Source organism: Setaria viridis, chromosome 5 (genome assembly GCF_005286985.2).
Source record: "Setaria viridis chromosome 5, Setaria_viridis_v4.0, whole genome shotgun sequence".
In the NCBI taxonomy this organism is placed as follows: Eukaryota; Viridiplantae; Streptophyta; class Magnoliopsida; order Poales; family Poaceae; genus Setaria; species Setaria viridis.
Genome location: NC_048267.2, coordinates 40,494,636 through 40,509,759, shown reverse-complemented (window position 1 = coordinate 40,509,759; position 15,124 = coordinate 40,494,636). Strand labels below are relative to the sequence as shown.

Below are 15,124 nucleotides of genomic sequence, written 5' to 3'. Positions count from 1 at the left end.
CACTCCTCTACAGTAGTCTTCATCCTAGCTAACCCTGTCTTTTCGCTCTTCACATCGATCAGAATTCAGAAATTCAGAGACCAGGGCAAGCCTCCTGGTCGGTTTTTCGCAGGCCTCCGATATGGCAAAAATACCAGGAAGCTACGCGCGCGTACGTGCACGCGAAAAGACCGGGCAGGGGGGCACAGTGCTGCTTCCTGTCCGAGTACGCATCTGTAACCAGTGACAGGTGTACAAACACGTTCCCGGGTCAGAATGTATAGTGCGTGCGTGAGAGGGCGCGAAGGATACACATGCCATGCCTTGCCCGGGCACGCACGCAGCAGCCGCGTGCTGTACCACCTGATGCGAGCATTGCACACTCTACAGTGTCACTGTGCATCAGCTAGCGTAGCAGAGAGAAATGCTTCTGAGCCCCAGCTGCTATGCTGGCTGCGTGATCGACGACACGACAAGGTCTGGTGATCGGGCGGTGTTTCTCGGCAGTGCTTCGCGTCTCCTCTTTTGACTCTTCTCTCGGGCCGGGCCGGGGGAGAAGCGACCGCCCTGCGTGCGATCGACGAGCAGGTACACGTGTGTGATCACGCGGCGCCACGGTGCCTTAGAATATTGGCCGAAAAGCGACGGGCAACGAAGCCCTGTCTGCCATATCGTGTTGCTTCCGCGGGTCAGTGAGCTCTGAAAGACACGGGGCTCGTGCACACCGGCGTCACACGCACCGAGTAATGATGCCGTAGAAAACAAGTGAAGAAATTGCCAATGTTGGTTGGGCTGGTTCAGGTAATCAGGTTCCTTTGACCTGTGGTATTAGCGTATTGCAGCCAGTATAGGTGAAACCATCCAATCGAATCGCCGCTTTATTCGATCACGCCTGCACGTATCAGGCTCTTCGTCGTCTTGCCTTGGCGCTCAAGTGTGTGTATCATCATTTCTAGGAGAACACGTTCCTTCGAATTCCTACGCTTCCGACGTGGCCTGAATCTTCTTGCATAGAGCATGGCAGGCGAGGAGGCAGCGTCAAGAGCCCGCAGGCAGACCGCCGCTTGATGATTTGCTCTAGATTCCCGGCTAGTTGGTCACTTGGGGAGCATGTGATCCCTCTGCAAACTATTTGTGCTTGTACTATGCAGTGTAGGCTTTTCACTGTCACGGTGTTATTAGGTTTTGTCCGCTGAGTATCCTACGAACTAGGCCCAAATTTGTAATTTAGTGAGGGGGTTTACGGCGAGTAACATGTTGAGCCGTCTTCCGGAACATAAATGCGGCATAGAGGCTACAGTAGCGACTAACGACAATGGCAGTAGACTGATGGGGCCTGTATAAACAAGTTCAGTAGTTTTTGTACCGCTATGCACTACGAGACAAGGTGTGTGTTAGCTAATGGTCCCATACACTGTAGCTTCTTGAGCTAGCTGTTATACTGAAACGGTAGACTCGCATTGGCAATTTGCCACACATGCTATTCCAGTTGCATGATGTTCATGTATTCCAATTGTTCAGTTAGTGCCATTGTGGTAGGTGACCAATAAAATACTACGGCCAGGTGCATCAGCGCATGCATGAAACTTTCCTGTGCCAGATGAATTCAGTACTGAATGATGTACAGAGATATATAGGGGGAAAATTGGCACCAGATTAAGGTAGTATAAAAATAAGTCATTACAGGTTTACATACTGACATCATTGCTTTCGAGCGTGTGCACAGAGCAACGCTGAATGTTCAGAAATTGGTTAAAAACAAAAGATTAACAGCAGAAGCAACATTGTTACATCTTATTCTGTTTCAAAAGAGGGTTTAGGCGGAGAGCGAAACCCCAAACACTTGCCACAAAATCGGCACACAGCAATTAAATAGTCCAAACCGAATTGTTTCAAACGTGGTAAGAAAAATACGCAGACATGCACCAAAACCTTCCGGAAATGCCCACCTACGCCCCTCCGACAATAAAGGATCAGACGACGGCAGTCGATTCGATCAGTCATCAGCATTTCGGGAGATCGGACGGCGGGGGTAGCATCTTCTGATTCGGCAGCGGGCCGTCGTTGACGAGCCACGCCATGGACAGGCCCCAGCTCAAGTGAACGTCGAAGTGGCAATGCATGAGCCACACCCCTGCCACACATGCAACCGGAGTCAACGTTAGTCGCAGCACGGTCAACAAAAGTCAAATCCAAGCTGAAAAGTCAATCGGTCGATTACCCGGGTTGTCGGCGAAGAACCGGATGGCAACCCAACCGGCGGTGGGCACGCTGATGGTGTTCCGCTCGACGGGATCGGCGAGGTTGTACGTGGGCGGGTCGTTCACGGGGTCGAAGTTGCCGAACCCCTGGCCGACGACGAAGAAGTCGTAGCCGTGCAGGTGCAGCGGGTGGCTCTCGGCGCCCTGGATGCTGGTCCCCTGCAGCACCAGCTCCACGGAGGTGTTGAACCTGAGCGGCACCACCCGGGTGCCGTGCTGCACGAACGTGTTGTTGGGCGGCGTGCCCGTGTAGTTGAAGGGGTGCGGCGGCGTCGTGGGGAAGTTGGCCAGCAGTACGCCGGCGTAGCGCCGCTGGTAGTGCGCCTCTAGGAGCGCGCTCCGGGGCCGGAAGAAGGAGTTGTTGTTGATGGACGCCGCGAACTTGGTGCCGTTGGGGCCCTGGCACGTCTGGTTGGACGGGCACGGGTCCGTGCCCAGGCCGACGGTGAAGAGCAGGTGCCTGTCCACCGCCAGCGGCACGCGCGCCGGGTACTGCGCGCTGGCCAGGCTGCGGAAGTTGCGGGAGAAGTTGGTCACCGCGCCGGTGTCGTTGTAGAGAGGGAGGGCCGGAAGGGGGAGGCTCCTGGCGGCGGCGGCCGGCGTCGGTGCGTACTCGAGGACGGCCGCGGCGGTGGTGTTGTCGAACGTGCCCTGGGTGTTGGTGTAGGGCGAGATGGCCATGGCGTACGCCGGGGAGGCTGGGTTCGGGGCCGTCGTTAGGAGAACGTTCATGGTCTGACCCGGCGAGATGACGAGCGTCTGGACGGTGAACGGCTTCACGTAGTTGGCGTCCGCCTCCACGACGGTGAGGGTGTGGTTGGCGATTGCGAAGAAGAGCTCGTCGTTGAGCGCCGAGTTGATGAGCCGGAGCATGTACGTCCTCCCGGGCTGCACCTTCAGCTTGTACGTGTCTGTGGCACACAAGTCGTGAAGCAACTGGCAAGATGGCCCACGCAAATAGCGCGGTACATTTAAGCTCGTATTTAATTTAGAAATAAATTTATTCAAATGATTTTTTTATTTTATCATCATCATTTTAACCAAATGGTCTAGACAACTGGTATGTTTTCTTGTTTATCAAAAGTAATAGTTTTTTTAATCTTGTAATGCAAATTTATAGCATAGATTCAAATTGGGTGTCCTCAGTTTTGACAATTAAGAACGAACCTTAAACATTAGATTATGACTCCTGCAAATTTCTCCTTCTATCGCCAATATCTTATACATTTTCTTGTACTATATATTGTATTTAATATAGATTCTTTTTCTATTTATAATATCAAATTTAGTTAGGATGAATTAGATTTTATATTAGTTCTTTGTTTAGTTTTTTTCTTCCCAATATGTTGTGAAATCTAACTGCATACCGATCTGATCCATTTAGTTTTTTTTACAAAAACCTAAAGTATTTATTTATATCTATTTTACGACACTCTTATTTAGTTATTTTAGTTTAAAGCAATATGTCCTTATAAAAATAAAAATACTCATTTTACTTAATGCTATTGTTTGTTTGTTTGGACTCATATGGATCTTTAATTTCGATTAGCCTCCTAGCTTTTAGAGTCATTTATTGTTTCTATGCTTGTACAAAAAATTCTATAATTCAAAAATTGTCTCGTGTCACGTTCTGTCTGGTGCTTCACCTGCTCTTTCCGGTTTATCACATATGTTCTACTTATCATTTGTAGGACAGACGCTAAAGTAGAAATCTTGGTCATGGTAGATCTCTTTGACTCCTCTTCGTGTTGTGAACACTAATTTGCTCTAGTCTCTTATACACCATATGTAGGAGCATCATCTTGTTCCTCAAGATGCTTTATATCTAGCTCCAGCGTGGCAGCACTCTAGCGATTTTTTTCATCGTTGACCACTTCACCTATGAGCATTCCAGTCACCTTGATTTCACATTCTTTAGACGCGTGCAGCGTATGTATGGCGTGGTCAGCGTATGTATGCAAGATGTCGTGATCATGTTATATTATGGAATTGTTTGTCTTACTATTCATGGCCAGCATGTATACCACGTGGGACTATGCTACATGGCTACCACTTTGACGGATCTCATGTTGTTGGTCCTCATAGTGCGAGGTCTTGTGTTGCTCTTCGTCTGGCCATCTTGCAGTCCCCACAGTCCCATCGTGTCATCTCCTTCCATCTTCCTGTTGCTATACTAGTTTCTCAATGCATTATAGTTAATGATGCAAGCCCTCATCTCACGTTTTTTCCTCTGCATTGTTGCACTTTATTCTTGTATCAGAATAATTAGTCGAGTCAGTGGTACATATATTTCCTTTTCTTTATTATTAACATGGCAATTTACATGGGATCTTTGTTATAAAATCCAATCGTGTCTATTTTTTTTCTTTTCACTCTCTTTATGAACAATTTATCAATTTACATCATAAATAGCGAAAGGGCCTCTAGTCTAGTGGTTAGAGCACCTAAGTAGCACCAAGTAGGTCTGAATTCAACTCCCCGTGGGAGTGGATTAAACAGGTCGGAAATAAAAAAAAAGTTTACATCATAACTATCCACAAATCTTCTTAGGTGGATATACGTGTCGCAGCTATAAGTTCGTTCCATGGTTGACCTTTGTCTGGTGCGCACGAACATATATGGTTTTACATGACTTTCACTTGTTGCTTCTTTTGATACAATGGACACTTTAACATGCTACATATATGGGAAATAAAGAAACCGAGTCTTTCTTCTTCTTCTTTTTTAACTCTAAAGGGCCGTACCCTTCCGTTATAAGCTTCGCACTCAACCTGTTTTCTTTTTTTCTTTTTTCTGCTACGGCAAGATGACGTACATATATGGGAAATAAAGAAACCAAGTCTTTCTTCTTCTTTTTTTAACTCTAAAGGGCCGTACCTTTCCGTTATAAGCTTCGGACTCTACCTGTTTTCTTTCTTTCTTTTTTCTGCTACGGCAAGATGACGTTATTGAATCAAATAACGGATGATTATACGTTTTTTTAACGTGGGCACATGTCAAGCAAGACACGTATTAAGTTAGGAAAGGAAAGGAAAGTAGATTTTTAAATATTCCAAGTTTATATATATTTATTAGTCATATTTTGGACTCTTTGATAGTCTAGGCCGTCTTCATAAAATCTAACGGTGTGTATTCTTATTTTTTAAATTAATGTGGGAATTTTAAAACCTTCTCGGTGAACGTGGTGATTTTTTTAATATTATTATATTAAGATAATAGATAGATTCGTTACAATCACTTTGAACCAACAACACGATTACATGAATCCAGGATTTAGAATTCTTTTTCTTGATTGAGAGAGAGGATTTAAATGTACCTTGGGCTGAGCAGTTATATGTTGGGCCTGGAAGCCCATTGAAGGTGTAGGCGTCGGAGACATTTGGCCCGCCGCCAGTCTGCAGGGCCTGGTTGATGATCGCCTCCGTGTCGCCGTTGAACCATTCACCTGCCAAATTCATCATCATGGCATTGCCAAGGGCTCAAGTTAATCCATGGAGAATTGGAGATGACAGATGAGGCCACCGGGGGAGGGAAGATGCATTACCGAAGAGGATGGGCACCTCCTTGTATGGTCGCGGGAACGGGTATCCCTCGGCGCGCTTGGGCAGGATGACGAGCGGGCCATAGAGGTGGACGCGCAGCCAGGAGAAGTGCGCGTGCCACCACAGCGTGCCCCGCTGTCCCGTGATGGTGAAGTCGTACGTGTAGCTCTGCCCGCCCTGGATCGGGCACTGCGTGATGTACGACGGCCCGTCCGCCCACCCGTTGCGCAGCTGCCGGACGCCGTGCCTGCATGCGCGCGCATTCCATCCACGCAGGTGAGCCGCCGGCAAACGGCAAGGAGCGCACCGATCTTTGGTGTGATCTTACCAGTGGAACGAGACGTTGTAGTTGATGTGGTTGTGGACCTTGACCACGAGGCGGTCGCCTTCCCGCACGACCAGCTTCGGCCCCGGGAACTTCCCGTTCACCGTCGGGATGCTCTTGGTCACGCACAGCCGTGTCACGTTCGTCATTTGCACCTGCAGAAAACCGAAACCATGCATGAGTGTACACGGGACACCAATTAATGATCGAGAACTTGCGAGCACAAGATTGCACGATCCAATGCTCGTGCGCTACTAGTTGTACACTTGCACGCACGTTGAACGTGTAGTAGTGGGTGTCGCCGGCTGCGAGGGCCGGCAAGGCGAGGAGGACGGCGAAGGCGAGGAAGGGGCATGTGGAGGCGGCGGCGGCATGCCCTCGCCGGAGACCATGACGAGCGCCCATCCTGGTGACAACCTCCGCTGCGCCCTTTTGTGTGTTTGCGCTTCGAAGCAAGTGAAGTGGTGCACACTTCGGTAGCGAATGAGTGCCCGGTCTATATAGGCGCCATGATGGCCGCCGGCGGGGTTCGTGGCCTGCATGGTGGGAGGTCACAGCGCGGTGGTGGTTGGCCCTGCTAGTTGGTGGAAGCAAATAGAAAAACTTGAAGATGGGCCACTCGTTGCTCCTCCTTTAGCTCCGGCAGGGCCAGGCCCCGTATGGTATGGGCATGTCACCTGTGGGTTTGGTTGAGGTGAAGCCTGTTCATTCCCTTTTCAGTTTCTAATAAAACACTGTGCAGTTGTCCTGAAAATTAAAACATAAGCCTATGCATAAGTAAGTGACCTGTTTTTTATGATTACACTATTTTTTGAAATAACTTTGGTGATTACACTAAGACACAGACAAATTTAATGAACTCAGGACAGATATGCATGTTTCAGTTCCGGACAGTAATTCCCAGTTCATTTTTCACTGATTAAGCAATTCTTATGTACTAGCGTTGCATGGTGGAAGGTTAAATATTTTGGAGAGGACATTACTCCAAGAAGGTGAAATATCAATTCCTAATTGGAACATGGAACACTCGCTTTAAGTTGACCTTTTCTGTCAGCTTGCAAGGAACTCCTAATGTCACCACAGATCAACTCCCAGCACTGTTTACCCCTCCTTTTGCATGCCCCTTTTACTTTGTCCATTACTTTGTGTTTTTGTGGGACTTTGAAGCTAACCATGGCCCCGCTGCGTCAATCCCATGGCCCCGCTGCGTCAATCTTATAAACATGCATGCCTTTCTGCCTTTTCTTCGTGGCGATATGGGGCTTGTTTAATAAGACCAGTGTCTGAACATAAACAAGGTAAGGTAGCCAAAACAGCGCCGTTACGTTGCTTAGAGCTGTGTGTTTGTTGAAGTGGAGCTAACGGACCGATTTCTCATTTGATTTTATCCGATCATCTAGCACAAACTGATTGGCCAAGCAATCTGGCGGCCTTTTTTCCTCAGGTGGATTTACAGTGACATGCTCGTATCTTGTGGTTACGACAACCACCTGAATTAACAGCTCGTGTTTGGCTTCGTAATCTAGGGAAGCCCTTAAAGTCAGGGATCAATGGCGGGCGTGCCATGGCATATAGTTGAGTGAAGCACCGCATCCAATGTTTTGAGGTGTGCCACTGCCAACCTGAGGATCTCCCATACCGTACACTGTGAGATATCTCCAGACTCCAACCATAGTAGTTTGACTAATTCAATCCTAGGAGATCACGTTGGTTAGCCAAGTCCAGCAGTTATAGGCTCCTGTTAGTTGAAAAGCTGTAGGCATTACGCGCTTCCTGTACATAGTCCGGCAACAGAGTGGGCAATGTGCAACAGAGCCCCAGCCGGTTTGTTTTGATGCCTACGCTGGCCAAACCAATTTTTTGGCTCGACCGCATCATTTGGCGTTCGTTTGCTTTGCTACCCATGATTGGCCTGCCAATCTGCGCCAAAGGAAAACCAACGTACTGCGCGGGCGAGTTTTGGGCGGCCAAAAAGCTCGCCCATGAATTGGCAGCCAACCTGGAACAAAGACCAACGTGGCAACATACAAGAGGCTGCACGGAAACCCAAAATGCTAGATTACCTAGGCTTCCGTCCAACCTACTTTATTTACGCAAGCCAATGAAGCCATTCTCGACCTAATCTATTTTTTTCTTAGGGTCTCTGAAGGCCTGAACAATGTTCTTTGGAATCGAAGTTTGCCAAAAGACAACAATAGTTAGGTGCTTTATATTTTGTTGGGAGGCAAGTCAAATTTTGGCCATCAAATCAACCTGTAATTCACAGAAGCACATGCATTTCCAGCCACATATAATTGCAGAAGACTAACTTGCTTTTGGTTCAAGCATTAGGCATCTGATAAATAGCATTTTCCTGATATTTGTGTGACTAATAGTGTCTTGCAAACCATGTGTTGAGTTTGAGTATTCATTTTTGGTTTGTTGTTATATGCATTGAGTGATGTTTATAACAACACAGTCATGTTTTTTTATAAAAAAAAATGGAATGTATTGAGTGATAGAGCTTGAAATCTTGACTTCTTTTCTTTTTGCGAGGAAAAACGCAGCCGACTTAGTACACAAAACGTCATGACAGTGTGAGGAGGCAAGAGTCATCCAGGAGAACAGGGTTTGTTGCGCAGTGAATATAAAGCAAAGCGAAAAGCATGATCAGATTATTGAGAAGAAAAAAAAACAGAGAGAATGCAACGACTTATTGCCTCCAATTGTAACATTTCTTTTGCCAAATCAGTTCAGTCCATTGCCTGAACTCCTACCAAACGTGCGTCACTCTGCACCGCGAGGCCTAAACCTTTGTATATGCCTGTTGTACAACTATGCAAATTGCTACTACCTGCTCAACAGAAACGAGGAACCGAAAAGGAATGCTACCCGCTGTGCTTTTTGGGGGTTGCGATTACGACTAGATTAGCGCGAATCAGTGTTGGTTGCGATGGGACAAATACTTTAGTGGTTTTGTGTCGCCGGTTTTAGATGTGATGCTGCCACCGAACTGTGTCTGATGTCTGGCTTCAGGGCAAAGGATCTGACTGAACCTACTGAGGTCTCTCCCTGGTCTCGCAGTTTGGCGTCGTGGAGTGGTTGGGCGTTGGAAGCTCCCCTTGAGCTGCACTCCTGTCGTGTCATCATGCAACCAGGGTAGCCGCAACGGAAGAATGTTGCTTCAGTTGCAGAATATAGTAGTAAATAATCGGCATTAATCGAAATCAAATTGCATGGCTAGTGGCTAATTGGTCGGTGCCGTGTTGCCGTCAGGGTGCCCTGCCCTGCTCCGATCCGTCGTAGAAGCCGACTGACATTTTACACGTCGCGAGTGTTGGTCGTTGGGGAAAGGAGAACCGGGAAAGTTACTTGGCAACCTATCGCAAACATGTGTATGGATGGATGTCAATCTACGAGCACAGCAGTATGTTTTTTCTAGAAAAAGAATTGAACTTTTAGACTTCTGGTGGAGACTGCAGTGAACCTAAAATCTCACTTGCAGAATACTTGCAGCAGGAGCATCATCACACCACATCACAGTGTGTTCTGTACACTGCTCTCCTTCCTCTCACTAGTCACTACCAGCTGGTCCCGCGCGCATCACCACGGGCACGGGGCGGCACGGGACACGGGAGCCGGCAACTGCCCGGCGCCCTCGAAGCACAACACGAACACATGCCCGCATCGATCACCAAACAAGCAGACACCCCCCACCCGGCGAGCTCGCGTTATCCTGTCGGCTCGTCGTTCACAGCATCTGGAAGCCGTCCGCGTCACCCCCTCTCGCGATGATCGCTCAGGACCACAGAAGCGAGCTCTGAAGCCCCCCTGACACTAGTCACACTCACACACACGGGCCGGCCACATACATTGCAATGCGCCGAGGAGGCAGGCGAATGCGAAGCCCACATCGCGCCGCAGGGGCTCCCTCCCGGCTCCCGCAGCCACAATAACTGCGGCCGGATTCGAGACCACAGCTTCCCTCTCGGTTGTGTTAATGCCTTCCAGAGTTCCAGTTCATGTACTACACTACTACTACTACAGCTGCGAGGAACAGTTCTTAACATCATTTCACCTGCACGGATTACTGTTTCTAACTTTCCATTAAGATTACTGTTCCTGGCATCGATTTAGCAGGAGAAGACTGCAGCAGTAGCGATGAAGCATACAGGAGAGGATTTTCGAAGCTTCAAGCTACAACCTGCCCACCGATCAACATCACCACTAGTATCCTAGGTGCTCAGATCAGATGCCGCGCATACAAGTGAAGCAAAGAACTGCATGCAGACAGTGACCCTCCCCTGCATATTCATTCAGGGCCGTGGAACTGAGCGGGAGCAACAGCGCCACCGCATTCCTCGAGCCGCCGCAATCACCGCCACAGAAGTTGCAGGTATTAGTGAACATCCACTACAACATCTCAATCACATAAAGGGCCAGTGACTCCAACATTCAGAGAGGCAGAGGTGGCAAGAAACATTTGAGGATTTCATCATCTGAACCAATACAAAACAGTATGCTTATGAGCTCTCATCTCAAGCATCCACCACCTACCTACCTACTACTCCCTAAAGCCCTCCTACCGATCCTCTAATCCGCCCGCTACTGAACCCTAGAGTACAACAGAGGAGAAAAGTGGCAAAGTATCTACAGCTCCCAAAATCAATCTAGAACAGAGGACTTCCCCGCCGCCGCGGCGAAGTCACGCGCAGGAGGAGGCCTGGCGGCGCGGCGCGAGCGCGAAGAGCGCCTCCAGGTCCGGCGGCTGGAAGTAGCCGTTCTTGGGCGGGCTCCGCCGCTTCCCGAAGTCCGGCACGGCCTTCCTCGGCGCCGCGGGGCAGGGGAGCGTCGCCGGGATGCGGCACTCCTCCCGCTTCGGCGTCTCCCACCCGCCGCAGCCGTACCCTCCGCCGCCCACCACCAGAGCCGCCGCCGCCGCAGTCTCCACGCTGCTCTCCATTGGGGGATTTTTCGGGGGGAGAAGAAATTTCCTTTCCTAGTTTTGAAACGCGGGATTGGGAGGGAAGAGACGCGGCCGGCGGAGCAAATAAAGGAGAGGCGGCTGCGGCGGGAGGATCAGGCTTCCGAAGGACGGAACTGGACGGCTCCGTGCTGCGCAAGGCGGGCAGGGATCGCTGATGTGGCGGGTCCGGCGCCGTCGGATCCAGGGGGCGGAATTAAGCGGGAAAACCCGCGCCGATGGGCGGGAAGCCGCGACGCACTGTTTCGATTTAAAACTATTTCGATCAAGCACCTGTACTTTAAGATATCACGGAACCGTCCTTCTTGGACCACAAGAGGAGGTGGTTTCTGCGAGTAGACTTTGTTTGCGGGGGTCTTTGTGTAAGAGCGGTGCACATGCCGCATTGGATTCCACTGCGTTACTTGGGGTGTTAGGCGTGCCAGGTGTACGGGTAGTGATGGGAGACCGAATACGGTGGGGTCCCCGGCTTCAGCGCCGTCCCTATCCACGACCCCACCACACGGCGTGGTCGCGGTCTTGGTGCGCCGCCGCCCGCCGGATAGCTGCCGTGTGTGGGGACGGGATGGTCCACGTGAACCGGGTGCGGGCCTTGGTTTGGAGCTGCTGGAATGATCCCCTCCGCCTCGGATTCCTGGGGCACGTGGGTCCCGTATCGGGAGGAGATCGGGTGGTCTCGTGTGAGAAACTGCGGCGCGGCGTATTGCGTTGACTCTCGTCGTACGCAGACGGCTGCGCGGGCCTACGTGGGCCTTATCCGCAGATGGACCTTTTCCGTTTTGTTCGGTCTCTTGGCCCATGGCCTAGCCCAATCTTGCATCTTTGAAGCAAATTGACCCCAAAAGAACGTGAAAGAAATATCTCCCTCTCTCAAAATGGGGAGAAAAAGAAGAAGACATGAATGCAATATCTGCATTATGCATAGTTTAAACTTCAGGAACGACAAGCAAAGTTGGAACCTAGTAATTGTTTAGTCCTTTTCGTATGACCAAACAGTCATACTCATCTACGCTCAACTAGGCTCCTAGCAGATGTGACTGTCTTGTCTAGTGCATTGGCCTTTCCTGTATCAAAAAGATATATCATACAGATACAAGGTGAGATCTTTCTTTTCTAGATCATGAGACGAGGCGAGATGCATATCTTGAATTGAAGTGTGTGTGGACTCAGCACCCACGTGCCAAGGCAAAAGGTCAGCCCAGGGTCCTGCCGGCATCCAATGGCCTCCATCGATCCGTCCAATGCCTTGACTTTCCCCGATCAACTCCTAACGACATCTTTTTCTTACAGAAATAAAAAACTCCTAACTACAAGCTAGCAGCCTAAAAGGGCCATACAGGTCGGAGTATTTTACACGGCCGCGGACGCACCTGTCGCCGTGTCGCGCCATAACGGCGCGCACCGGTGAGACGCCGATTGACATGACCGGGACCGTCTCGCTCTCGATCGGCGGTTGACCCGCTCGCGCTGATCGCGCCCCCGCCGTCGGTGTCAACTCCAGAGGAGCCTGCCGGCCGGGCTGAGCGAGCGGCAGCGACTTCCGCGCGTACCTGAGAAGAAAGAGCTGTCAGGCGTTAGCTTTGCGAAGCTGGCTTCCGTCCTCTGACGAAAGCGAAACCCCTGGCCATGGTGGCTCCTGAGTCCTGAAGATATGCACGGCTCCGCCGAATCGGTATGGGCATGCAGTGCAGGCGTGCAGCACGGTCAAGAACCTGTCTGCAATGGCCGGCGGGCGGCAATAAAAATCGATCCGTGACCGTGAGACACTCGGCAACGAGGACTGACTGGGCAACGTTGCCGGACAAGGTCAGGTGCCTGGCAAAAATTCGAAAGTGAAAGGGCTAACAAGTTCTCTCATCTCTCAGTCAGTGTTCGTACCTAGTACAGCTCCATCAGCCCACAGTGAGCCGTGCATCTTCAGAGCAATCGCATTTATGCAGACTCGCGTACCGCGCGCGGGACAACCACGTTAAGCTTTTGTTTCGAGCAGATGTTAGGGTTTGCGATTCGTGGTGCCCGTTTGGAACACGTTGGGTCTGCACATTGCAGGGATCGCTGTCTCCTCATGCAGGGTTCCTAGGAAATACCCGGTGTTCAGGGCTTCTGGGAGCCCTCTTCTCGGCACTGTGTAAAAACGACCGGGACTAAACGCGCGCACCATCACGCTCTGTTGTTCATGTCAGCACATCCTTGCGGCGGTTGAGCCGATGGGCAGAGTTATTAGGCCACAAGGACTTGGTGCTCGTCCTTTGTTCACTCTCCCATTGGTCTCTCGTCCGTTTCTCCTTATCCCGGGTGGACTTGGGGGAGACTGAAGTAGAATTGGCCGCCTAGGCACCTACCTAATCGACCATATTATGACCCTCGAAATGAATTGACCTCTACACTGACGAAGATGTCTGAAATCTCAACGCCTCTGACAGGAAAGGTGCTCGACGGATACATTGTTCAACTGCAGTCACCTCATTTGCCCCACCTTGCTGAAGAAATCAAATCCATGGACACACTCGACCAATCTCTGCGCTAAGCTGTTGCTGCACACGGGAAGTGATGGATATGCAGGGGAATAGTAGACATCTTGTGTTCTTGTGAGAAATAAAACCAAATCGAGCTCCCTGACAGTTCTCCCCTCGGTCGGCAAAGCGATCCTCGAAAGAGAGCAGCCCTGCGGTCCTGCTGCCATCTCCCTTTCAGCAAGGGCATGCCACTTTTCCATTTAAAATCGGAAGGGTAGCTTGTAGCTGGCTTTGGCTATGTGATTGACGCATGTATGAACAAGTTGAGCTGCGGCCATCACGCCCGTTAATGCCACATCGAGCCTCGAGTGAGTAATCGCTGCCGGAAACCTCGCCGGAGCAAAAGCAGCGGCAAGCGTGTGTAATCTGACGCAGCGGATGAACGAGTAGTCCCGCCTTCCCCGGCTTTGAAATGAAGTGTGACAGGGACCGCGCATCTCCAAATTGCAACGCGTGGTGGTGACAGCCGTCAGCGTCGCCGGAGTTATTTGGTGATTTAAATTGAGAAATCCGGAGGAAGCTGCGGCTGAGAAACGGGGGCGGCTACTACTTTGCCTGATGGTCCGCGCTTCGCCGGCCTTTTTCTGCAGGGTTGGTTGTCTGGTGAGGGGTGGGCGATGGGATGGCTGGCGAGGGCGGACGTCGCTACGGCAGCCGCGCGCGAGGCGGGGACAGAGACGTCTCAGGTTTCCGCGGTCCTGCAGTCAGGCCCTGGACCTTTTGTTTTTTCAACTGTGACATTCTTGCTGCTTGATTTTGTCCTCCCAATTTCTGCTCTCTGCAGCCACGGTTGTTTTGCACCCATTTCGCCTACCTGTAAATTAAGCACTTGCATATATATTATATGTAGCCAAATATGAATACACGAGGCTAGCAGTACGGCGGTGGTTATCGTCCGTTAGCGATTGATTTGAGCATTTAGCATCTTAATCTGTACAATAACTGGACGATGCAGACCTCACGCAGGGGGGTTGTGGGATGAAAACGAAAAAGGCAGGCGCGCCGGTTCAGACTTTTCAGACATGATAAAGTTTTATCACGCAGGGGGGGTGTTTGGATATGAGGTGTTAAACTTTAACAGTGTCACATCGAATGTTCGGATGCTAATTAGGAGAACTAAATATGAGCTAATTATAAAACTAATTGCAGAATCCTATGCTAATTCACGAGACGAATCTATTAAGCCTAATTAATCCATCATTAGCAAATGGTTACTGTAGCACCACATTGTCAAATCATGTACTAATTAGGCTTAATAGATTCGTCTCGCGAATTACACTCCATCTGTGCAATTAGTTTTGTAATTAACCTATATTTAATACTCCTAATTAGCATTCAAACATCCGATGTGACGGGTGTTAAACTTTAACACTGGTGAGCCAAACAGGCCCTCAAATCTGCTTCTATTTCTTCTGTGTTCTGTCCAACCTCCTACTGATTTCCTTTTTTAAGTTTAGGTCCTGGTCAAACGAATGCCGACAAAGCGACCAAGAAGTAAGTGGAGATAGTTGGGGCTCGGGCTTCTTCAGCAAATATCT

The 15,124-nt window shown here is 49.9% G+C and overlaps 2 protein-coding genes across 2 annotated transcripts; both read right to left on the bottom strand.

Moving 5' to 3' along the window:
• Positions 1-1,613: 1,613 nt before the first annotated feature.
• Positions 1,614-6,591, bottom strand: LOC117854865 (putative laccase-5). The gene is made up of 6 exons (XM_034737124.2): positions 6,384-6,591; positions 6,111-6,262; positions 5,785-6,029; positions 5,557-5,685; positions 2,201-3,151; positions 1,614-2,113 (listed from the first exon to the last, which is right to left on the bottom strand). Exons 1-6 carry the CDS (start codon positions 6,510-6,512, stop codon positions 1,983-1,985), a joined length of 1,737 nt encoding a protein of 578 aa, XP_034593015.1. The 5' UTR covers positions 6,513-6,591; the 3' UTR covers positions 1,614-1,982.
• A 3,965-nt stretch (positions 6,592-10,556) lies between these two features.
• On the bottom strand, positions 10,557-11,298 carry LOC117858196 (cyclin-dependent protein kinase inhibitor SMR4). The gene has a single exon (XM_034741215.2). It carries the CDS (start codon positions 11,047-11,049, stop codon positions 10,792-10,794), a length of 258 nt encoding a protein of 85 aa, XP_034597106.1. The 5' UTR covers positions 11,050-11,298; the 3' UTR covers positions 10,557-10,791.
• Positions 11,299-15,124: the final 3,826 nt, after the last annotated feature.